The sequence below is a fragment of the Sminthopsis crassicaudata genome, chromosome 2 (genome assembly GCF_048593235.1).
Source record: "Sminthopsis crassicaudata isolate SCR6 chromosome 2, ASM4859323v1, whole genome shotgun sequence".
Taxonomy (NCBI): domain Eukaryota; kingdom Metazoa; phylum Chordata; class Mammalia; order Dasyuromorphia; family Dasyuridae; genus Sminthopsis; species Sminthopsis crassicaudata.
In genome coordinates, this window is record NC_133618.1 from 274,852,546 (window position 1) to 274,879,300 (window position 26,755).

The 26,755-nt window shown below is 35.4% G+C and overlaps 1 protein-coding gene across 4 annotated transcripts in view; it reads left to right on the top strand.

The window, feature by feature from the left end:
• The first annotated feature begins 1,129 nt into the window (after window positions 1-1,129).
• The window catches only part of GOLM2 (golgi membrane protein 2), an 83,556-nt gene continuing 57,930 nt past the window's right edge, over window positions 1,130-26,755 (top strand). For all 4 annotated transcript variants that reach the window (XM_074289503.1, XM_074289505.1, XM_074289504.1 and 1 more), the window contains exons 1-2: window positions 1,130-1,521; window positions 21,149-21,203. In XM_074289503.1, coding sequence (XP_074145604.1) covers window positions 1,195-1,521; window positions 21,149-21,203 — 382 coding nt within the window. In that variant the 5' untranslated portion in view covers window positions 1,130-1,194. The remainder of the gene's footprint in view (window positions 1,522-21,148; window positions 21,204-26,755) is intronic.

The following is a 26,755-nucleotide window of genomic DNA, read 5'->3' on the forward strand; positions in this document are numbered from 1 at the left end:
CTTTTTTTTTGGGGGGGGGGGGAATACAGCCAATGTAGATTTATTTTTCTTGACTATACATATTTGTTACAAGGGTTTAATCTTTCTTGTTTTCTAAATTGGGGGCGAGAGTGATGGAATAGAGAGAAGGTTGGTTGAATTTTCGTCAATTGAAAAAATAAAAATAAAATCTAAGATGATTTCATTGATTGAAAAAAAGCTTAAATTTTATTTAAAAATAATCAAAAATGATCGATCTATTGAAAATATTTCATTATTAATACCTTTTTTTCCCTCTAAAACTAGGTTACTATGATCTTAAAGATTAAGATATCGTTCTTAAAACACTTGTATTTTTTTTAATGCAAACGACGAGAAAAAGGCTTGCTTTGCTCCCTCTGGGCCACTGCAGCTGCCGCCCGCTGCCACGTCTCAGGTCCAGTTCTCATTCCCCGCAGACACGGGAAGCGTGCGGCGTTAGGGGAAAGGCTGCCTGTACAGGAGGCCGGGGAGAAGAGCGCGCCCACAAGTGAAGCGACGTGGAACTCCACACGGGGAACAGGGAAGCCCGGAGCCATCCTTAGCTCCCGACACTGGGCTAACGCGGGGCGACTGAGCCACGGGAATACGAGCCCCGCACCTTGGCAATCACGGGGCTTCCCAGGGTCCGGAGAGCACGAGCAGCAGAGGGGAAAGCGCCCGCCCTCTCGCGAGAGAAGGGCGTCGACGGAAACCGGGAAAAACACCCCCCCTTCCCAATCTCCGGGAGCTGTCCAACTGGGCGGGGCCCAAGGCAAACCCGCCCCTTCCGATTCTTCTCTTCCCCCTCCCCCCCACTCCGCGCTCGCTCAGACCCACTGGGGTTTAGTGGGTAGACGTGAGAGGATTTCGCAGGCGCTCCGGCCCCGGCCAGTCTCGTAGCGATTCTCCTCAGGTGTTAAGCCCTCGTCCGGGAGGAGGCTCCGGGAGCAGGCAGGGGAGTCAGGGGCCAGGGGCAGGAGAGCGGGGCGGGTCTGCCCCTCGCGGCCCCGCCCCTTTCTCTCGGCTCCTGCTCCATCCCTCCCGCCTGCCTGGGGGGTCCGGGGCCAGGTACCCCCGGCGGCTGCGGTCCGACTAAGGTGCTTTCGCCCTGCGGCCGCCTTTGTCCCGCAGCCGCCTCGCCGACCTGCCCGCCCCCGCCCCCACCCGCTTCCCGCCAGCGTCGGAGCCGGGAGGATGGTGGGATTCGGGGCCAACCGGCGGGCCGGCCGCCTACCCTCGCTGGTGCTGCTGGGGCTGCTGGTGGTGATCGCCATCCTTGCCTTTAACTACTTGAGGGTCTCCTCCCGCCACGTCCTACTTCAGGAGGAGATGCTGGAACTGCAGAGCCAGGTGCAGAGGACCGAGGTCGCCCGCAGTCACCTGGAAAAGCGCAACTCGGACCTCCTGCTGCTGGTGGACTCCCACAAGAAGCAGATGGACCAGAAGGAGGCCGACTACGGCCTTCTCAGCAGCCGGCTGCAGGCCAGGGAAGGCCAGGGGAAGAGATGTGAAGACGAGAAGGTAAGAATGACCCTCTCTTCCATTCTCCCCCTCCCCGCCCCTACCTTCTACTCCCGGTCCTTTCTCAGGGCCCAGGGGAACGGATGCTGTTGGCTTCCCAGCACCTCCGAGGGCCTGATGCTCCCCCAGATTCCTTACTTCTGACATTTAAAACGTCCCTCATTCCCTCTCGTCTTCCATCACCTGGCCCCTCCTGGATTGGATCTGGTAGGTATAGTTCCTGTTGGGCTTGACTTGTACGGATGGGAGGGACTGTTCCCTCCCACCTTTTTCTTCAAGATCAGCTGCTGAGCTGGCTGGGGCAATAGTCAGGCTTATGTGGCAGCATCACACTAGAAAACACATAAATCCAGAGACTGGCAAAATCTGGTACGTTCTTATTGCTATCATCCTTATCCAGTGCACTCTGAAAGACAATCCCTTTCCTTCTTCCTTTTTTAACAACAAAACACTGTTGTACCTTTTCAGACTCATCCCATCCACAGGAGTTATTATACAAGACATCTTTTAAGCGATAATCATTTCCACAAAACTGTATGTTGGTGGTTTCCAAATGTCATCTTTTTATATTATCAGAATCTAACTTATAACCTGGAAGTATTTCTTCCACATCTATTTAATCTACGTTATTTTACAGATTGGTGGTTAGATTTGCATGGAGGATAAGTCAAAGATTTGAGTGCCTAGTTAAACATTTTATGAAAGTATTTCTCAGTGTGATTTTGGGAGGAAGGGAGGAAGCAAACCATACTTTCTGCTCCTTAGTTTTCTGGGTTTTATATTTTATTTACATTTATATTTTATGCTGAAAGTGATAAATGACTTAAGATTAAAAATATTTAAAACCATTTCATAATTTTGTGTTTTAGATTTCACATAGCAGAAATCCATAGCTGAAATAAATGGGCTTTATGAGATCCTTTTTGCCAACCACAAATTATACCTGTGATATTACATTAAAACTTTAGTAGATATGTCATTTTACTAGATTCAATAATTTTTTAAGCCAGCCTTCTCTTTGTCATATAACTTAACCCCTTGTAACATTAAGATTGAGATCCTTATACTTCTGTTTTTCACAAAAATCTATTGCTGTTTATATTATAGGACCATATATTTAGAATATGAAAAGATCTTAAATATCTTATAGTTTCACTACTTTGACTTTACAGATGAGGAAATTGAAATTTAGAGGGGAGAAATGACTTTTCTAAGGACACATATATAATTAGAATCAGAATTTCAGTCTGTATATTCTGACTGAATCCACTACACTTTCTATTGTACCATGCTTTTTGGAATTTCAAAGGAAGTGCTATTTCTTCTTTCAAAAGCAAACTATTTTAATTGTATTTTGGATCTTTTCCCATCTTTCTTCCCCTAGTCATCTCCTTTTCTAGCATCATTCATATCTCTGTCTCTGTTCCCCTCCCCTTCAGCCCCTTCTGTCTTCATATAAGCACAGCTTTTTCATCTCCTAGAAAGAGCTTACATTTGACCCTGCTCCTTATTATTCTTACCAAATTCCTTGAATTTGTGGTTTACAACTACCTCTACTTCCTTGTCTTCCATTCTCATTTTAATCCCCTGGAATGCATCATTTGTCTTTACACTGCTCTACTAAAATGATTTTTTTTAATCTCTTCCACTACTGATCTCTTCTACCAGTGATCTCCTGAACAAATTAAAAATCTTAATTTTTTTTCTACTCATCTCGCTATAGTATTTAATACTGTTATTTGCTTCTTAAAACTGTTTCTTCTCTTCCTTCAGTGATATTTGTTTCTTAGAAGGTATATTCAATATTTCTCCAAATTGTTCTTTATTTTCATGGCACTAATGTCTCTTCCTATCTTCTGAATAAAAGTTTGTTTTTTTTTTGGCCCTCTTTTAGCTTTAGATCTATGATTCTAGCTAAATATTTTAATGGTTTCACCTATTTTTGTGCTGACAACTTTGAAATTTCAGATTTGGATGAGATCTCAGAATTCATTTAGTCCGACTTTTATCTTCTGTTTTATCTTTTAAAAATATGCATTTCTCATCTACTTAAAGACATCCATTAATAAGGAACCCTATTCTCTCCTCAGACCACCCATTTAACTTCTGAATATCTCTCATTATTAGGAAGTTTTGAGTTTCATTTGCAATCTCCTTTACAGCTATTGTGTATTACCCAATACACAAGTTCTGCCACATAATGAATAAAATAAGTCTTACTATTCTATATGACAACCTTTCAACTATTTGAAGGCAGTCTTTTCTTCTCCAAACCAAATGTCCTTAGTTGACTGAACTGGGATTTGAACTCATTTCTTCCTGATTTCAAGCTCAGTGTTACAACACTCCCATAATACCATTTTTCCTCTACAGAGAATTGATGAAAATATTTGGATGGAATTCACAAGATTAAATGTCTTGAGAAAATTATAGTCTGTGTTGGTAGAAAGAATAATTAAGACTTGAGTCAAGAATCTATCAAGGATTATGTTAACTTATATGGCTGTTATGTCATGGGATTGGTTCATTGAGCTTATTATAATGTACTAAAACTCCCTTTATCTTTTTTTGTTTAACTGTTTTCTAGGTACATCTCCTGCATTCTGAATTTGTGTATTTGTATATATATGAAATTATGTATTTGGAATCAAAGTGGACTTGAAGTTTAATCTTATTTGATTGAGCCCATTGTATTAACCTGCTTGAAATCTTTCTGAATCTCAGACTTATTATCCAAAATTCTGGCTATCTCTCCTAACTTGTATTATCTGTGCACTTGAGAAGTATGTCAAAGTGATTGATTATATGCTAGATAGAACAGAGCCAAAAACAGAGTCCTCGAGTGCTCACTAGAGATCTCCTTTCAGATTGATGCTGATCCATTAACCATTCTTTGGGCCCAAATTGTACTAATTCAAATCCATCAGATTATAATTTGTCTACCGTATATTTCTCTATTTTGTCTATAATGATAACATAAGATATTATCATACACTTTGTTAAAATTCATCAAAACACTCCTCTAATCTACTAAAGAACATGTCAAAAAACTCAAAAAACAGAAATGAAGTTGGTCTAGCATAATGTACTCTTTTTTAAAAAATTATAACTTTTTATTTACAAGATATATGCATGGATAATTTTTCAGTATTGACAGTTGAAAACCTTTTATTCCAATTTTTCCCCTCCTTCCTCCCACCCCCTCCCCCCGATAGCAGGTATATCAATACATGTTAAATATGTTAAAGTATATGTTAAATACAATATATGTATACATGTCCATTCAGTTATTTTAGCATAATGTATGAAAACTGTGTTGGTTCTTAGTGATCTCTTGTTTCTCTTTATGGATCCTCACATATCATCCATATTAATAGTTCTTTTTTAACTGTGTTTGACTCTTCATAAGCCCATTTGTAGTTTTCTTGGCAAAGATCCTGGAATAGTTTGCCATTTTCTTCTACAGCTTATTTTACAGATGAGGAAATTGAAGCAAACAGAGTTCAGTGACTTGCCCAGGGTCATATAGCCAGTAAGTGTTTGAGGTTAGATTTGAACTCAGAAAGATGAGTCTTCCTGGAATCGGCCTGGCCTTCTATCCACTGTGCCACCTAGCTGCACCGCCCCCCCATTAGTGTACAGTTTGAATCAGAATTTTCAGCTCCAGTATCTTATCTTGAATGTCTTACTGTATCTCAAATTCAACAAACACACTTGTCCTTTGACATTAGGGAGGGGGGAGAGCAAGGGGTATAGGACCCCCCAAAATGTGAAAAACCATGAATCCCTATAGATCCCACTCCAAATTTTTACTTTTAATAATTCTGATCATATTCAACTCACAAAACAACATTATATCTCTAAAAAAGTTGTGATTTCTATGCAACAGAGATTAGTATCTTATACATCATTCAGTCATCAGAGTCAGTGGTATAACTGCAGCAACTGCTTCATCAATTTCCAAGTGCAACAGGGATCATAATTAGAGAGAAATGACATGTTAGTCTGGATGGTAGAAAGAAAGTGTTGCTAAAGAGAGTGTGTAGCCTATAGTTCTTTTGTGTACTGAAATATTTAATAAAATAACTGTGTAATAAATTTATAAGTATATTTATTGGAACAAATAATATATATTTACACATTTAAGATTTACTAAAAAAAATTAGTTTTCTTTACATACATGCATCATCTGTGATTTTTTTCAGTACTTTGCAAATCTCTAGAAATTCCCCTTTAATTATATAATGGTCAACCCTTGAATAATCAAAACCATCAATCTGAAACTTCAGAATGCCAAGAGATGACTGTAGTATGGAATTGTAGAACTCTAAATGGGAAGTGTGACCTGAATTCTAGAATCTGCACGGTCACTACTTTTAACTATGTGACCATAGGCAAGTCATTTAACTCTGAGACTTAATTTTTTTTTAATACAAAATTAGTTTGAACTAAAGTTGCTTTCAAATCTTAAAATTCTTGTGTTATATTAAAACTTGTCCTCTCCCTACACTTTATTTGGCTCCAATTTTCAACTTTTTCATCTCTAACGGTGATACTGTTATTAAATATTGGAGAATAACATTATTGTTCCCTTTCATTCCTTGTGTAGTAAATCACCAAATCCTGACCATTCTTTTGAAATATCTATTAATATTTTCCTCCTTGTTCCTTATTCAGTCATCCCAGTCAAACTCTTTAATACAATTTTTATGACTACAACACTCCCATGACTAATTTCCTTGTCACCTGTCTGTCTCCCTTCTACTCTATTCTCCTTGAAGTGAGACCAAAAAAGTATGAAGTCACATAGGTAGTATTACCCTCTAATTCAATATCCATAGAATACTCTTTCTATTTCATCATCATATCTCAAAGGACCTACTTCATGACATAGGAAGAGCACCCAGCCCTGAAGTCAGGAGGACTTGAGTTCAAATATGGCCTCAGACCCAAGACTGTGGTCAAGTTACTTAATCTCAATTGACTCAGCAAAAACAAACCAAAAAAGAAAAATAGATATATCATATTTTTATTTGCTTAGTTACTATAATATTTATTAGCTCAACTGAAATGTTTTTCATATATTGGATTTGCCTGATGTCCAAATAGGAATTTTCTTCCAAATAGTTGTTTTTTATTTGATCTTTAATATGTACTGATCTTTAATACAGAATTATAATAATACTTTAGTCAACTATGCACTATACTTTCCGTGTTTGTTCAATGTCTTATTTTCTTGCTCTTTCTCTTGTCACTTTATTTTTGTCCTACTCTTAGAGTGGCCTTTGGTCATGGAAGCTAGGGCTAGGTGGAATTTGAATGACCCTCCAAATGGTGGAAAAAGCATGTATTTGTGCCTTTACCTTTCTTATGTTGTATAAAAACTGTGATTGAGAATGTGGGTATAAAATGGTTGGATGCAGTACTAGGACAGCCCATTGTTTTAATGCTGCCTTATCCCTTTTTTGGAAATGAGACAGGATTACTTTGAGGATACAGAAAATCATTGAAAAGTATTCAAGATTACTTTGAAGGTACAGAAAATTATTGAAAAATATTCAGTATTACTTTACATTTACAGTTACCTTCTGAATCAGGCATTTTGAGATACATTAAATTTTAGCTGCTGACCTAAAACTTAAAAATTTTGATGAGTTTTATTGCAGAATATTCATTGTATAGTTAATAGACATCTCCAGACTTGCATATAGATAGAGATGAAGTAGAATGTTTTGTGTCTTGTGTGGAGTCTACACCAAGTCCTCTAAGTCCACAGAGGCTTGTAATATCTGGTTGACCAGTGGAGGAAAAGAGGAGATGGGAAAGGTGGGAACTCTCCCAATGGATATTAGGGAAGTTAGATGGTAATTCCTCAGGAAGATTGCTTTAGAGATAGCTGTATGCTTGTTATTTGGGCAGCACAGAAGTTAGCAGTCTCCTATCAGTTTATTATGTTATGAAGTGGAGTGATGTTGGCTCACCTGGGTGGTAGCATCATGGATGACTTATAATTTTCCCTTTTTAAAAACAAAAAAAAGTTCCTATTATTAATATACTTTAGAATTGTTCAGTTTTCTAGTTCCCAGTGATTGACTAGATGAGGTGGTAAGAATAGGATGCAATCTTTCTTATCTCTGCTTAAGAAGCAAAATGTATTATCTATAGAAACTAAGACTGTACAAAGGAAAATACTTCTCTTGAGAAGACAAAACTTATTAGAAATCAGAGAATCCACCTAGGTGAGAACACTTGTAAACAAAACAAAAGTAGGAAAATATTCAGAACGGCCTACAGGATATTATTCACCTGAGGAGTCCTGCTAGACAGAAACACTATAAATGTGAATTGTGAAATTGTGATTGTGGGGGGAAAAAAACAAAACAAAAAAACAAAAAAACTTTCAGTCAGTGCTCATCCAGTATAGTATTTCATAGGATTTGTACTGGAGAGAAACCCCTCAAATGTAATCCTTATAGGAGGGTCTTCTATCACAGCTCTTAAATTATTAAATATGAGAGGGTTTGTACTCTTGAGAAAATCTTATGTGTTTAATGAGTTAGGATAAGCATTCAGAGACTGAATGTTTATTCAACCCCAGAAGTCACATAAGTGAAAAGCTTTGTGTGTATAATTTTGAAAAACTTTTTGGGCACAGACAAACCTTCAACATTAGAGGTATTCTATTGCAGAGATAACCTAGTTATATTTAAGTTAATCTAGATGTATATTTTATATGTTTCCTGTAGAAAGTATATAATAATGGATTTTATTTCTGGATCCATTTTATAAATATTTTTCTAATAATAATATTATATATTATATAATAATAAAATTGATTCACTTTAAAAAACAACAACTCTGCTTTGGGCAGTCATTGTTATAGTTTTAAAAACAGGGAAAGGTCTTCTCACTAGTTTAGGTTTTTGTTTTTTAATCGTGTCTTACTCTTTGTGACCCCATTTTGGATTTCTTGGCAAAGAATTGTTTGCCATTTCTTTCTCAAAAAGAAATGTTTTAGAAGAGGAATTGAGGTAAATAAGGGTAGGTAAGCAATTTGTCCACGTTCATACAGCAGTTACAGTATCTGAGGATAGATTTAAACTTGGGAAGATGCCTGATTCCAAGCCCAGTACTCTATCCACTGCATCACCTCGTTGTATCCAGTTTAGGTATTTAAGGCAGAGAAGTTCACAGGAATTTTAATGTTAAGGAGTAAAGGTTTTAACTTGCCAATACAGTTATATTAATGTATGCAATCTCTAGCAGTTAATCATCAAGCATTTCATAAGTTCATACTATGTGCCAGGTACTGTGCTTGGTGATTAGTATTCAAAGAAAAATATTTTTCCACTTAAAGAGCTTAAATTCAAAGTAGAGGACCAGAGAGAGACAACATAAAATTATATATATATATATATATATATATATATATATATATATATATATATATATATATATATATATATATATATATATATATATATATATATATATAAATAAACACATTCAGGATATAGACAACATAATCTTGGGGAAGATATTAACCAGTGGGGAAACCAAAGAAGGCTTCATGCAGAAGATGGCATAATATCAATTTGCTTATATTCGTAGTGAGAGGCTTCCAGTTTGGTTTTTAAAGTCTTTAATATTAGATATATCCTTTTATAAATATTACATCAGGAACAAGAATATATAACTACAAAGATCAAAGTGTTATAGAACGCATTGTAGCAGTTAATGCTTGTTAGTTCTGCTACAGATATGCAAACTTCCTTTCTTGTGTTTATGGCCCTTTTAAGTCTACCTTCTAGCCTCTTTGGGCAAAATTGGGTAAGCAATTTTTTTCACCAGATATATGCATGGGTAATTTTACAGCATTGACACTTGCTTTTGTTCTAATTTTTCCCCTCCTTCCCTGCCCCCAAGATGGCAGGTTAACCAATACATGTTAAATATGTTAAATATGTTAAAGTATAAATTAAATACAATATATGTCCAAATAGTTATTTTGCTGTACAAAAAGAATCGGACTTTGAAATAGTGTACAGTTAGCCTGTGAAGAAAATCCAAAATGCAGGAGGACAAAAATATAGAGACATTGGGAATTCTATGTATTGGTTCATAGTCATCTCCCAGAGTTCTTTGCTGGGTGTAGCTGGTTTAGTTCATTACTGCTCTTTTGGACTTGATTTGGTTCATCTCATTGTTGAAGATGGCCATGTCCACCAGAATTGATCATCATAGAGTATTGTTGTTTAATGATCTCTTGGTCTTTAAGCAATTGTTTTAATTTATAACTTTATGTCAAAGCCCTTTTTACCTAACTATAAGAAATCTAAGAATTGACATTTTGCAGTCATTTAAAAGTACTCTTCAATAACCATGTTCATCTTACTACTCTTATTGGGTAAGAGATGATAGAATTAGAAAAATTGACATATAGTATCAATTGAAATTTAATTGATTCAGGTTCAAAGACTTTGTGTTACTTAAATGCCAAGAAAATAAAAGATAAGAGTTTAATCTGTTGTGTTACCCAGGAGTAGGATGGAACAGGAGGAACCAATCTTCTTTACTGTCAAAGAGGAGAGAGGAAACTCCCTGGCACCACCAGGGAAACTTTATAAAAAGTGAAAGAGAAATATGGAAAAACACATAAATGGAAAGTCTTTAGGATAGGGTCCAAGGGATAGAAATTTTACTTGGAATTTAAACTCATATGCACTTTGTTAATTTTTCTTTATTTATTGTGCTTACCTTTTTCTGACCTTGTGTTGAACAAGCTATTCTTTTTATTCTGATTTTGTCTCCAGTATTTAATCAAAGTGGATCTTTGATAAGCTTGTTGTAGCATTTATATTGGCACTGTTTTGGAACTTTTGACATCAAGGAAGTTCTGATGTTGAAAGGATTGTATTAGTTGGATTTAGTTGGAGAGTCTATTTGGTAAAGGCTCTTATTGAGTATCTACTTACTCGTTATTATTTTAACTATCTTGCCAGTTTGATGCATGTAATGTACTTTAAAATTATGCTTAGAGCACTTGACTTGGAAGAAGAAAGACCTGAGTTCAAATCTCAGACCCTCAATAGCTGTGTGACCATGGGGAAGTCATTTAGTCTCTGAATCAGTTCTTCATATCTGAAATGAAGGTAATAATACTACTTACTTCCCAAGATTATTGTAAGAATCAAAGGAAATAATAATTGTAAAATACTTAGCTAACCTTCACATAATATATAAGTGATAGTTATAATTATGATTATTATAATTATTATTAGGCTGATCTCAGCTTAGTGACCCTCAGCTTTGGAACTCCCATTACTCTTGAAAGAAAATAAACTTAGCTAACTTATTATGTCTAGCCAGTCCCAGACCAGACTAAACCAGACTACTTCACATTTTATCTTTCCATTTCCCCTTCCATTGCTTCTGCCATGCTTTCCTTACCTACAGTAGTATCCTATACATTAAACCTTCATAATCCAATCACTCAATCCTTGGGGAGGTTAATAGTTTCACCATTCTATTTCCTACCCTAAAGACGATCTGTTTTGAGTAAATGCACACTTCACTAAGCTAGCCCCTGAACAAATCAAACCATATTTCATATCTTATTGAACAGTTCACCTTAGCCATCTTGCCTTCAAATACACTATTCCTACCCTTCCTCCAGCACCACCTCTTTTTACCTCTTGCTCAGGTCACAGCACCCAAATCAACAGAGCCATTGATTCTGAAAAGGATAACCTGACAATCCCTTTCCTGGCCACCATAACATATTGTTCTTTGTTTTAATTATTATAAGCTTTTTGAGAACAGGGACTATCTTATTTTTTGTTTTTATATCCCTACTACTTGCCACAGTGTCTAGCACAAAATATTTTAAAAATGCTTTTTGTTTATTTAGTCATTTATGAATGGGTACAATAAAACATGAAGAAGTGGGATTTTGTTCATGGAAAGCTTTATCTGCATGGCAAATGAATTTAGATTTGATGCAGTGCCTTCTTTTTCTTTATGACACAATTTGTTGCTTTTCTTGAAAAAAAAATTATATATGACAACCTGAAGAAAGAAACTACCAGAATTCAGAGGTGAGACTTGGAAAACCAAAACATTGGAGGGGCTCTGTCTTTTTCTGTATCATTGTCACTCTGTGTCTGTCATTCTATCTCTCTTTTCTCCTTTCTCTCTGTCTTTCACTATCTGTGGAATTATGCCATTTTCTGCATCTCTCTGTCTTGCTTTCTCATATATTTGTCTATTCCTTGTGTGTGTGTGTGTGTGTGTGTGTCTGTCTGTCTCTCCCCCCCCCTTTCTCTTACACAAAGAATTATTATATGTCATGTTAGTAATTCTACCATTGCATTTAGAAGCTATCCAAATGATTACTCCTGAGTTGCAGGTTAATACTTTTGTTTTCTCAGGCCAGTTTGTCCCACATATCATGACAAGATAATAAGTTCTAAACCCGTGAAAACAAGGTCATTTTTGCTTCCTTATTTGCCTTTTCTGAACTTGACTCTTTCCCCCTTTCCTAAGCCAGATCTGCTCATTTCCTTTGTGTATACACCATAGCTCCTGGCAAGATTGTGTGAACTACTAGATTTGGAATCAGATGATTTGGGTTCTCCTGTCTGAGTGAATAAAGTGCTGAATTTAGAGTCAAAAAACATGGATTCAGAAACTTCCCCCAATTCTTTCTAGCTTGGTGAGCCTGGTCAACTCATTTTACCTTTCCAAGCCTGATTCTTTATTTTTGAAACGGGAATACCATTGTTGTGAGGGCTCTAATAGAATAATATATGTAAAGCACTTTGTATATCATCCCTTAACCCTACCAAAAAGAGAGACAAGCTGTCGCTCCCTCCTATATTTTCATTCCTCTTCAAGCCAGCTCTATCCCTCCTCCAACCCAGCTGGGTTTGCCCTTCTCTTAGCCTTGTGGTACTAGATTCTCTGAAAATGTCCATTCTATTCTTATACTCTCTTGCTTCCAGATACTTTTTTATCTAATATCCCTTCTGCTTCCTCCATTTAAAATCTGATTTTCCCTACTTCTCAATTGTCAATGCTAACAGACAAGTCTTCTAGTTTCCCTTGATTCTCAGGGCTGAATAGATTGGCTGCTTCTTAGATTCACTGCACTTCTAAAGCATTCTTCAAAAATGTTTCCTGTGAATCCTGTTGTAGTGAATTTATTCTATGTAGTGAATTTCAGTATTCATATTGATCATCTCTTACACTACTTAAATTTGTGTGTACATATATGTTTTAAATTATTAAAATATATAAATTATAACATCATATAATTAAAATACATAATTTAAAATAACTAGATAACTGCTCATGATTTTTTAAATAATCCGCTTTCACTCTTCTTTGTTGAAATGTTTGTGTTTATGTATTATTGACTCCATAACAAAAAAGAAATTTCTATTTATTTATTCAATTAATTATTTTCCCCCCTGAGGCTGGGGTTAAGTGACTTGCCCAGGGTCACAGAGCTAGGAAGTGTTAAGTGTCTGAAGCCAGATTTGAACTCGGGTCCTCCTGAATTCAAGGCTGGTGCTCTATCTACTGCACCACCTAGCTGCCCCCAAAAAAGAAATTTTTAAAAAATCCACCCTGACCTCACCTTTTATATTTCTATCCTTCCCATTCTCTCATTTCTGTGTTAATCAATTAGGTCCCTCTTATTTTGGTTTCACTAACTTAGATTACCAGCTTTGATTACTTTCCTTTGTCACTTTAATGTCTACTAGCTACTATTTTAGAAACCATCATTCTAATACTGATAAAACATGATCTTTTAATCATGAACCCTGTGTTAGATTTACTATATAACTTCTTATCTTTTGAGTTGCAGAGTTTCATTGGAAAAAGTCATGAAGTCAAATTGATTTAATAAAGATATGGAATTCTGTCTTCTTTTTACAGAGGACGACTATGGGTATGGAATATTACATATACTATTAGACATGATTGATGTGTTTTACTGGAACTCCTCTTTTTTCCTTTTAAAAAATTTTAATAAGATATTCCTTTTATAAAACAAGGTATACCACAGAACAGAATGCTATATTCAGAGAGGAATGTGATTTTTTAAAATGTGTGGTGAATAGCTTTGCTGAACCCTGACTGCTGTCCAGTAAACCCTCTGTCTATCTTTCTTGACTGCCTTCCTCCCCACAGTGACTGTTCTAGAACTTTTCACATCTCAATCTCAAATCAGACCCTGATCCCCTCATACTTAGAGCAGATCATTTGACCTTCTTTGCTGAGAAAGTGGACATTATCCAGTGAGTGAATCTGACAGGCGAGCATTAAACTGAAAAATAAATCTCTTTCCTGGGACCTTCCTCTCTGAGGGGATCACTGTTTCTCAGTCACCCAGGTTCATAAGCTCAGTCATCCTTACTTCTCCTTTTTTTTTTCTTCTTCAAGTTTTTAAGATTCTTTTATTTATTAGTTTTTATTTACCAGATATATGCATGGGTAATTTTACAACATTGACAGTTGCCAAACCCTTTGTTCCAATTTTCCCCCTCCTCCCCCCCCCCCGATGGCAGGACCAATACATGTTAAATATGTTAGAGTGTAAATTAAATACAATATATATACATGACCAAACAGTTGTTTTGCTGTACAAAAAGAATCGGACTTTGAAATAGTGTACGTTGAGCCCGTGAAGGAAATCCAAAATCTTGCTTCTCCTTTTTTACTCATGCTTCATCTTCAGTCAGTTGCCAAGTCTCATTAATTTTTTCTCCACAACATAGGAATATGGCTCCAGAACTTGAAGAAACCTTGGAAATCATAATTCAGCCTCCTCATTTTGCAGAGACTTAGGGAGTACACTGTTCTGTTAATACTCTGGAAGACAGAGTAACACTGATAAATTCATGTAGCTCTGCCTCATTTAATCTAGTTTACTTGCAAGTCAAGATATCACCCATCACATCATAATGTCATTGATCCTCTTCACAAACAAGGACAAATGACCACATTGGTGTTTCTGCTTCTGGGCTCTTTCTCTCCAATCCATTTTTCACAAAACTTCCAAGAACAAACTTTAGTGGCTCAGCAAAGCCCTAGAATAAAGTGAAAACTCCTTACCTGGTATTTAAAGTCTTCTATGATCTGCTCCAACCTACCTTTCTTTCTACCAGTTTTATTTCATTCTGCTTCCTTTCCTGCGATGGTGCAGTCTAGCTCCTCTGAAGGGCTCAGAATAAGTCCTTGTCAGGATAAGAACCTAACACTTTCCTGCAGTCTACTGTGTTAGAATCAAACTTAATCAACTGATTGTTCCTCTATTTAACATTTCATCTCTTACCTCCATGCTTTCATGTAGGACATGCCATGCCTTGAACACAGTATCTCACCTTCATCTTTTAGAATCCTTCCTTCAATGATCAGCTCAGTTAGTACCCCTTTATGGAATCTTCTTTGATTTCTTTGCTATTAGGGTTTTCTTCTTGCATAAAGGAGTCTGTATTTGCTTACTTAGGTATAGTTGTTCCCTCCAAGAGATTATAAATTCTTTTTAGTCATTCCTTTTAGTATTGAATTTAATTGAATGTAGCAACATTAATCAAAGACAAAAATGCAGTTCACAAAATCATCCTAATTTTTCAGATGAAGGAGACCCTACAATGCTTATAAAAAGAGAATTGCAAGTAACCTTTGTGGTTTTTCCTGGACATATTTATGAAAAAACATTTATGCAACCAACTCAGCAATGAAGAGGAAAATGAAACAGAACTTGCAATGGATGTCCATATGAAGGGAAGCCTCTTAAGGACAATAAGATGGGGTGTCAGGAAGCTGTAGGAAAATAAAGAAGACAGGTTTCCATATGTAGTGCCAAAGAAAAAGAAAAGTCAGAAAGTAATTTGTGGTTTATAAGAGGTGCTAGAAGCAAAATAAAAATAGTAAAAAGATAGCTTGTCACTAAAAAGAAACAGGGAATATGTGCTTCAGAAGGAATGGATCTGGACTAAGATCACAGAAAATGAAAGATGGGAAAAGAGAAAGCACCCTAAAAAAATAAATGGAGGGAAAAAACAAAAATTACTGGTTCATTATGTCTAGAATCCAAAGCCCTGAAGAAGCAGAAGGGAAGTAATAGAATCTAATATAAGTAAAAAGATAAAGACAAGGATAAGGGAGTAGAAGGGGGAAAAAGAGAATTCAAAGGAAACTTTGAAGGACTAATTAGAATTATAAAGCTTTAAAGGAGAAGCATCTTAGAATTAGCAAAAAATGAAGAAAGAGAAGTGAGTCTATATAGTTATAAGGTAAGTCAAGCCATAATTTTTATGTTAGAAGAACTGAAGAATGCAGTTTCTCACATGAAGGACATAGCAAAGTGCTCTAAAAAGGTGGTTAGTATCTCATCCCAAATGGTGTAGGATTTTTAAAAAAAATTTTATTGCTCTCTTGCCCTTATATCATCTACATTTCCCAATGAAAATTTTCTCCTCCCTCTTCCAGAGCAATTATTTATAACAAAGAATAAATGAAAGGGGGGAACTACTTTATTAAACTAACCAATATATATCAAAAATATTTAACATTACATATATTGTTTCACTCTTACAGTCCTTCACTCTGCAAAGGTAGAGAGGGAGAGGAGGTGGCTTTTCATATCTCCTCTTTAGGCCACATTGTCATTTCACAACATTTAGTTTGGGTTATAAACTGGGTTACAGTTTTCTTTCAATTTATATTGTATAGTAATATCTTTTATTTCCTGATTCTGTTTTTTGTACTCTGCATCAGTCAATATAAATTTTCTCATGCTTCATCATATCTTCAGATTTTACTTTAAATACCACAATAATATTCCATTACATTGATGTACCATAATTTGTTTAGCCATTCCCTAATTAATGGGCATTTACTTTGCTGGGCAAAAAGTGCTACTATAAACATTTTGGTTTATATGATACCTTTCTTTTTGTTGTTGACTTTCTTGGAGTATACGTCTAGCTGTAGAATTTCTGGATCAGAGAGTTTGGATGTTTAAATTATTCTCTTTGTATAATTTAAAATTGCTTCCCAGAATACTTGGACCTCTTTGTAGTTCCACCAAAAAAATGTATTAGTGTAGTTGACTTTACAGAAGTAAGGGTGAAAAATTTAATATATATGATAGATGTCCAAAATATGTCCTCTGGTTTGGAAGGTTTATAAGTATGATTGTGAATTGGAGAAACCAGATTTGAAAATGTGTGTATTCCCTAAAAGAAATTTGAAAGTAAAATATTCCTTCAAGGATGTAGTGTCTTTTCTGTACCTGATAAGAAGGATGGCATTAGAAAATATTTCAACTATTGTCTTAGGAGAAGAGCATTGAGCAGTTAGTATTGTAAATTAACCTATGAAGAAAACAGCAGAGGGAAATATCAAATCCAAGAATACAAAGGAAAGCAAGAATAGTTTAAAAAGAAATATTATGGGGGAGTTGCTTATAAAATGGAAATCAATACATTTGAGGATGAAAACATCATTAGACTGCAGATAACAGAACTAGGACAAAACAGAAATACAAGAAGTGTATACGTAACAAATTCCTCTTTGAAATGATAGAAAAGACAGTACATGTCCAAGAAAAGAGTATAGAGAAAAGGAAACACAGCAATATTTAGTCTTGGAATTCATCTAAGCGGGACATTTTTAAAATGATTGTGAGAACAGAAGAGACAAGCTACAGAAAAAGCTTACAGCATTTTATTAAAAGGAAAGGGAAAAAACATGAGAGAATCAGTATTACAAAGACTATTGGATAGCAGAAATGCTTAAACCTTTGAACATATGTACATATGTTGTATATATGTATACTTGAAAAATGTCAGAGTAAAATGTGTTATATAAAAGTGAGTGAAACAGATAAAAGGAAAACTGATTTTTTATGTATTAAGTTTATAAGTAATTGGTATGTAGAGCTTTTGAAAACCATGTTAAAAGAAAGAATGTATAACATATAAATGCCTTTTTAATTGAAAAATCTATGAGGAGCAAATGAGATTGAGCGGATATATGTACAGTATATTACCACCAAATAACTTGCCTAAAATACTGTTTCATAGACTTCTGCTCAGATATTTTCATTACTCTACAGAAAAGCATCCAGATCCCTGTCACTCAAAGTTCTAGTCTAATTCCAGTCTACCTTCTATTTTCTTTTTCACTATTTCCCCATAACTACTCTTTATTTTATTCAAATTGCCATCTTTTATATGTCATTTGTACATTGCATTCTGCTGGTTTTCCTATATCAGTGCTCTGCTTGGAATGCCGTATCTTACTGCCTGGAATGCCTTATTTCTCTTCCATATATCCACTTATTGAAATCTTACCTATTCCTGTCTCAACTAAAATGCCAAACTTTTTTTTAGTAATGTCCATGATATTCATCACATATTACTAGTGTTGTAATTATGTACATAGTGGTATCTTTCTCCTACTAGATTGTAAACATTGTCAACTCCTTGCATGCAGGGAACTGTCTTTATTCAAATGTGTCCTCATTTGCTGCTCAGTCATATTACCTTATACATAGTAGGTGCTATTCATTCATAATTGAATGAATTAGATATGATATAGCTATAAAATATTTTTTTTACCGTTTCCTCCTTACTTAATCTGTTCAGGCGAGTCTGACTTTTGATCACTGTGAATCTACCTGTTTTAGAGAGTAAAGCTACCTGCTTCATTTCTTGAAATGGTAAGAAATTGTAGTTGGGGATGATTGGCTTCCCTGAGATCACCTTCATGCCTGAAACTTAATAGTTAGTTTAATATCTTTTTATTGGTCTCTTTTCTGTAAAGAGGCCTTGGACTTTTAAGACTAATCAGTACACAAAGAAAAAAACAAAAACAAAACCCAAGTCTGGACTTAGGAGATTTGTGTTTAAATCTTGTCTCTTTTGCTTACTTCCTTTGTGACATTGGACATTCCTACATCTCAGCTTCTTCATCTGTAAAAATGAGGGATTTGGGTTAGAAGATCTCTGGAGTTTTTCCAGTTCTAAATCTGTGAACCTATGTCCCTTATACTATGAAGCATCTGAATTTAAGGAAATAAATTAGACAATTATTCTTAGAGAGCCAGCTGTAATATATTGGAAAGAACACTTTGTTTGGATTCAAAGGCTCTAGTTTCCAATTTTGGTTCTGCTACTTCTTAGCTTTATAACCTGGTACAAGTCAGTTAACCTTTTTGTACCTTAATCCTTAGATATAAAACCAGGGAAATACACTATGTACTTCATGGTTGTTGTGAGGGTCAAATGAGATGGTTTATGTAAAACATTTTATGAAATTCTGTGCACATGTTAATTGTTATTAACTTACTTCCTTTTAGTAAGGAAGATTGAGCAGGGGAATCATTTTTGTGATGAATTCTTCAATTATCTCCAATAATACATACATAAATCTCCAACAAGATTTTGAGAGATACCTTTGGAGACATCTAAGAGGTATCTTATCATGGAACTGACATGCCCACTAGAACATTATTAAGAAAATAGGAAATTTCTGATGTTACATGTGCTTACTTATATTCTGAACACCTAAGTGTACATGTATAGCAAAAAAAGAAAACAATTCCTGGGGCATTAGTAGGATTCCTGTAGAAGTACATGGTAGATTTGCATGTGCTTCTACACAAACTTGATATGGACCTTTGACAACCCAGTTAAGTCCCAGAAAACTCAAAACTCCTAGTATCATCATGTGGTTTAAATCCCTAGTAAAGGTAAATATGCTTTGGGGACTGTTGAAAACAATCCTTTTTTTCCTGGACATACATTATATATATTGGCCTTGCTCTTTAAATAGGACACTACTCAAGAAGTATGTAGATGATCCTTTTCATTAACCCGAGGAACATGTTTCATTAGGAAAATCCTTTCTGGACCTGTATGTGCAAGAATGTTTGTGGCAGTCCTCTTTGTAGTGGCCAGAAACTGGAAGCTGAGTAGATGCCCATCAATTGGAGAATGGCTGAATAAATCGTGGTATATGAATGTTATGGAATATTATTGTTCTGTAGGAAATGACCAGCAGGATGATTTCAGAAAGGCCTGGAGAGACCTATATGAATTGATGCTGAGTGAAATGAGCAGGACTAGGAGATCATTATATACTTCAGCAACAATACTATATGATGACCAATTCTGATGGACGTGGCCCTCTTCTACAATGTGATGAACCAAATCAGTTCCAATAGAGTGGTAATGAATAGAACCAGCTACACCCAGTGAAAGAACTCTGGGAAATGAGTATGAACCACTACATAGAATTCCCAATCCCTCTATTTTTGTCCACCTGCTTTTTTTATTTCCTTCACAAGTTAATTGTACACTACTTCAAAGTCCGATTCTTTTTGTACAGCAAAATAATTGTATGGACATGTATACATATATTGTATTTAACATATACTTTAACATATTTAACATGTATTAGTCTATCTGCCATCCGGGGGAGGGGGTGGGAGGAGGAGGGAAGGAGGGGAAAAATTGGAACAAAAGGTCTTGCAATTGTCAATGCTGAAAAATTTCCCATGCATATATCTTATAAATAAAAAGATATAGTAATAAAAAAAAAGAAAACACTTTCCACCAAAGGTCTAATCCTAGAATTTTCTAACTTGAACTAAGTAGGTACATTTTCTTTTTCCATTTATTTCTTCAGGAACCCTCTCAGAGTTGAGCATTTTGTGTGCTTTTTAAAACTGTGAGCTTCTATTAGTCTTTTGCATCTTCATTTTAATGGGTGAAACAAAAACTGCACTCTACTTGCATACATACATATATATGTATGTACTTATTTATATATGTGTGTATGTATATATAAAACATGTATATATGTATATTTATATATATACATATACATATATATATATATATATATATGAATTGATGATGAACCCTTTTTATTCACAGTCAGAGAAACCCAGAAATTAACTACATCGTGAGTATACTAGGAAGTTTTTCTGGAGTAACTTTGAATGGAAGCAATATTCCAGAAAGAAAATCATTTTTTAAAGGTTTGGTCTCCAGGAGGATACCCAATTCTTGTAAACTTGGAAGGCTTAGAGCCATGGGTTATATATTATTATTACTTATGAATTGGTATTATGTTTACTTAGATCTTCATTTACATTTCTAAATTAATTGGTTCATCAAAAAGAACACATTAAAATAACCTAAGGATTACTAATAATTAATAATAAAACATAATTCATATTAAATATTCTTAGTTTGCTTTTAGATACTTTAAATATATCTCTGTGCCATCTTATTATAATACAAATTCCTTTCAAAATTAATCTTTCCTATCATGATTTGGAGTTGCGAAGTATACCCTCTCATTGGGCTTTTAAAAAGTTATTGAGCAGTACTCATTACAAATTTCGTGTTTTTTTAAAATGTATGTTGTAGTGTATGCTATACACTTGATGGAATGGAATATTTTATATGTAAACAGAAAATAAATTTGTGCAATTATAAAATCAAAACTTTTTCTGCTCTGCTTTTTATTATTAAGCCCATGGTAAATATGAATAGCTATGTTTTATTTGGTAAAAACAAAATAAATTTTTTCTTTTCAGGTAAAATTACAGAACAACATATCATATCAGATGGCAGACATACATCGTTTAAAGGGTAAGAAATTTCACTATGGACTTAGTATAAATAAATGGGTACTAAATGTCTAAAACTAAGATCCAAGAAGTAGTGGGTTAAATAAGAAAAATAAAACCATCAGATCCACATACAAACATAAATGGCAAAACCCTTGTGCATAATGTCTTAGAACTAAATATAGCTATATCATTCCTACTTTACAGTATCCTAAAATGTGTTTCTAAATGTTGTTTTAAACTAGAATATATCAGAGGCTTTTTAGACTGAGCTGAATGACCTGTTCCTGGGCTTTATTAACTAGGCCACTCTGATCTAACTTTTATGATTTGGGCAGGTGTACCTTTTATTTTACTCAAATATTATATCATTATGTCAATAGTTAATGGTTTCATTAGTGTAAGTACTTTTTTTTAGTTCAGGTACTCCACAATCCATTCAAACTTCCTCAGCGCCCCAATCTGGATACAGATTTGGAAGCTTTCAATACCTTAGACCTATTTCCTACTGTCTGGAAAAAATATATATTCTGGGTATAAAAGTTTTGTATGTGAGTTTCTTTTCCCACTACCTAATAAAGATATTTGGGTTACCATACAATCACTTATTTTCAAAGATATTTGCCACCAAATAAAAGAACTGAAATGGTAAGAGAATTGATCAAGTTTCTTTATTTTTAAGTTCCCCAAGCTCAGGAAACCCCCATTGAGATTGCTGGTGTAAGTGGTCTTAATTTAGTGTTAAAGGAAATGAAGATCGTAGTCACTTTTAAAATATAATTGTAAACTGCTTTACAGTATTGTCAGACCAATTCATAACTCTGTTACAGGATGTTTTTATGCTTTTCTTTCCAGAAAGAAATAGTGACATTTTGAATCTTCTGTAATTTCCCCCCCCCCCAGTTTTCTGAGTTTTATAAACCTTCAGAGTTGTATTAATTTACATTTCTCTCATTATTAGTGATTTGGAGCATCCTTTTTGTATTTTTCATGAGCACTTGTTTTTCAAATCCTTTCACTACTTTTCTATTGGGGAATGTCTCTTGGTGGTGTTGTTATGTTAGTTTTCTATATAATTTGAGCATAAAACTCACATCAGAAATATTTGGTACAAAGATTTTTTCTTTTTCTCTGATCAGGAGAATGGAAGGAACTTTTTTTTAGAAAGGGATTTGGAGTAGAAAAAGAGAAAGTTTGCCAATCATTGAATAAGCCAAACTGGATGTTTTCCTTTTACAACATTCATCATCTGTCTCCATGCTTTTGCACATGGCATACTCTAGGTCTGGAATGTTTTCATTCTTTGGTATAGTTTATATTGGAGGCCATCTCCTAGGTGATGCCTGAATCTTATTTTAAAATGTAGTTTGTTTCACTTTACCTAGCCATATACATATCTATCCTTCCAGAATAAAGTCAGAAGTTTGAAGTCAGAAATTGAATTTTATCTCCTTTTGTTTCTGCACTGGGTCTAGGGTTCAAGGGTTCAGAACTAGAAGGAGTACTCAGGTTATCTCTTTTAATTCTCTCATTTTAACATGAGGAAACTGTTCCAAGGAGGTAAAGTAATTGATCCCTAGACATACAGTTAGTAAGAGGTAGAGCTGGCATTTGAACCCTGATATAGTACTCTAAATTCAGTGCTTTTTCCCTATCCTCACTATTTCACAAATAGTATTTCACAAATCTCAGAAGGGTCCACAAGGCTTGTTAGCCTTTGTACTTATAAAAACCAGCAATAATAAATTATAAAAGAAAAGTAATATATAATAATTACAGATGTAGTCAAAAGACAGGGAAAAATAGATGAATATGTCAGGTATCTCACAGCAAAAATAACTAAAGTAGAAATCAGCTAGGTAATTTGAGAATCATGGAGCTATCCAAAATCCATGACCAAAAGAAGAACCTACACACCACATTTCAAGAAGTCATAAAAGAAAGCTGCTCACATCGCTTAGAACAAGAGGGCAAAGTAGAAATAGAAAGAATCTTTTGGTCATGTCCTGAGAAACCTCCAAAGGAAAAAAGTCCAGAGCTTCCAGCAAAATAAAAAAAAAAATACTAAATTGAGGTATAGCCAAGATAGTGAAGTGGTAGGAATTAGTACATCCCAGACCTCCTTCACAAAAATTCCTCCAAACAGATCTAAAAAATGTGCCAGACCAAATCCTAATAGAGAAATCCAGAAAAAATTACAGTGAGTCACTTATCTAGCCCAGCTCAGCCTAAGGAGATAGAAAAGGATATCTGCTGACACTGGAGATAGGGTTGGGCCAGAAATACACCACATGTGGAGCACCCTAGCACTGAGAAACAGACTGTACATTAGCTAAAAAGGAAGTCGCAGATCTACACTGGAGAACTATGATGGAGACAAATACAAATTAACAGCTTTGTTGTCGCTGCCCAGTTTCAGGTCTCAGATCCATGGCAGACTGATAAGGTAATCTATGCAAGATTGATATTCTAAATGGAGAGATTCAGAAGCTGGCAGAAATAGCACAGAGCCCAGGCACAGAGTAGGGTTTCATTTTTAGAATAAACCCCAGCCTGCAGAGAAATAACCAGGGCAAGAATCCAAGAATCCCAGTCCAAAGTTGAATCTACAGTTCTGCAATTCTGATTTAGCAAAGTTTTTCAGCTACTTGATTGGAGCTAAAGGTCCAGAAAACAGTCTACTTTTGCTCAAATTCAAACCCAAGTTATAAAATTGCAGAGCCAAGACTGGGATGGCAACAATCAGACAAACCTAGATCAGACCATGTTGGGAATACTGAAAGCTTGTAGATTCCCAGGTCTGAGGTCTTAGAATAATAAAACACCCATTCCTCCAAAAGATAGCAACAGGATCACTCACCCTAAACTTTCCTTTCAGAGGAATTGGAAGTTGGTAAGGAAAATGGCTTCAGACTCTTTAAAGCTGGCAAAGTCCTTCTTCAGTCAAAGTTGGAGAGAAAAAGGGCAAAGATTTGGCCAAGGCCAAAGCTAAGGCCTCTTACTTTCTGAGGCAGTTCCTTCTCAAGGATGTGTTGGAAAGCCACATGCTTACAATTCTCTCGTCTCAGTTTAATTTGCTTTGTCAAAATATGGTACTCCATGAGACTTTTTTTTTTCACTTTGTCCATGGTCTTTTAATTTATTGGTCATTTGAGATGTCTTCTTACCCAATTAAGGTATTAGGGGTAAAATGAAGTAGAGTAATTTCAACTTCATCCCCCTCTTACTTTCACTTATCATAGCCAGGATGTGTCCAAAGCAGAACTAAAATCCAGATCTTCCTGACTCAGGTCACTATAGGGAAACAGAAAAAGAGGTCTGTAGACACTAGGGAAAGAATTTCACTGGGAGCACACTGTACACAACACTTCAGGCCAAGATAAAGTTCCAGACCCATATTGGCTCACTCCAACCCTTTTTAGAGTATGGGAACTAATGTCAACTCTAAACTTTGTCAGTCACTTTCCAGGTCTATAAATCTGGATATACTTAGAAAGGGACCTCTGTGTAGAGGTAATATTCCAGGAGAACAATAGGTTATAGGCTCTGGCAGTGTGCCAAGAGAAAATCAAAGTCAGAAGCAAGCAGAATCAACTCAGACTTGAGTCATGGAAAGATGTATCTCAGTTCTAGATTCTAGCCATTGTGACAGCATAATAATAATCTGGTCAGGAATCTAAATCAAAGGGAAGATTATAGTCATGTCACTCAGAACCAGCAAGGCTTCACAGCTGGATGATAGGAGCTTAGTTCAACAACAGTCTCTTGTTCAGATTCAAACCCAGGTCAGAAACTTGCAAAACAGTCCAGGAACATAGCAATCAGATTTTGCCCTGTTATCAGTCCATTTTGGGAGTATTGAAAACTTCAAGTCCCCATCCTGAGTTGTCCCTCAGTTGAATGACACTATATTCAGTGTCCTAAGAAAACAGAATTGAACTGGCTCAGACCTTCCTTTCAGAAGCACACAGAGTCCAGCTTTGCCATCAGCAAAGATGCCACTATAAAAAGCTATTAAAGTGACAAGACACTCAAGACACAAATTCAGAAAAGAATAATTCCAAAATATCTACAGGTAAAGCCTTAGAGAAAAAATAATGTTTGTGCATAAATTCAACTAGAACTTTTGGAAGGAGTGAAGAAGGAATTTTAAGAACAAATTTTTATCAATGAAATGAAAGCACCAGAAGAAAAATTGGAGGGATAAAAGAAAATAGAAGAAAGAATTACAAAGGGAAGTAACAGCCTGACACAAGAGGTTCAGAACCTTACTCAAGTAACAAGCTCCTTGAAAATTAGAATGGAATGTTCTAATTTCCTTTGTATTAGAGAAATGCAAAAAAACAAAAACAACTCTGAAGTACCACCTCACACTTATTGATTGACTTACATGACAGAAAAGGAAAATAACACATGTTGGAGGTGATTTGGAAAAATTGCGAAACTAATATACTATTGGTGAAGTTGTCCAACATGCTGAAGAACTATTTGGAACTATACCCCAAAAGCTGTAAAACTGTATACCTTTTTTTTTTTACTTTTGAATAAGCTCAGGTCTTTTAGAACCAAAAAGCAATGTGGAAATGGAATCCACTGATCATCTCCTGACAGGAATCCCAAATGAACCTCCAGGAACATTATGTGAAAATCCAGAGATTTGAGACCAAAGAAAAAAATAATTAGTAATACAGAAAATTCAAGTACTAAGGAGTCACAGTAAGGATCACATTTGATTTTGCTTAAAATATTATATTCCAGAGGGGGGCAAATGATGTAGGCTTACATCCATGAATAACTTGCCCATAAAAACTAAGTATAATGCTACAGAGGGAAAAAAATGGATCTTTAATAAATAGAAGACTTCCAAGCATTGCTGATAAAAAGGCCAGACAGAGGTAGAGAGAAACTTTGAAGTTCAAACACATGAGCTAATATAAACATAAACATAAAAAGATAATCACAAGTGAACAGTGAAAAAGGATCAAATAAGTATATATTGCATATATTCAAATATGAAGAAATGATAATGTGTCTTCTCTGACCCTTATTATCCAGGATCACAGAAGGAGTCCAATTAGAAGTCCTGGAAGCGGTTCTGTTATATCTTATTTATCTTAAGAAAAGGATAGAAATAGAAGGAAAGGGGAATATGTTGGGAGGGGAAGGAAAGTTAGGGAAATTTATCTCACATATTCAAGGTGTACAAGTAAACCTCTACATTCAATGAAAAAGAAGAGATGTGGGGAGGAAGAATAGTTGATACTCATCTCATCTGGCTAAAGGAGGACAAAATAACATACAAACATGGAGTTAGAGGTACAAAAATATTCAGTCAGGAAGTAGAAGAGAAAGGAAAAAGAAGAGAGAGGAGATTAAAGAAAATATTAGTTCTAAGTAAAATAAACTTTAAGGATATCTAGCTTCTTTTGTGTGATAGTAAAGAATATAAATTTGAGAGTATGCTTTAAGTTGGAGAATGACCAAATTAAGGTGTATAAATTTGACAATACTGTTGTACTCCAAGAAATTTTAACAGGTGCAATTTCAGGAAAACCTAGAAAGACTTATTTGAAC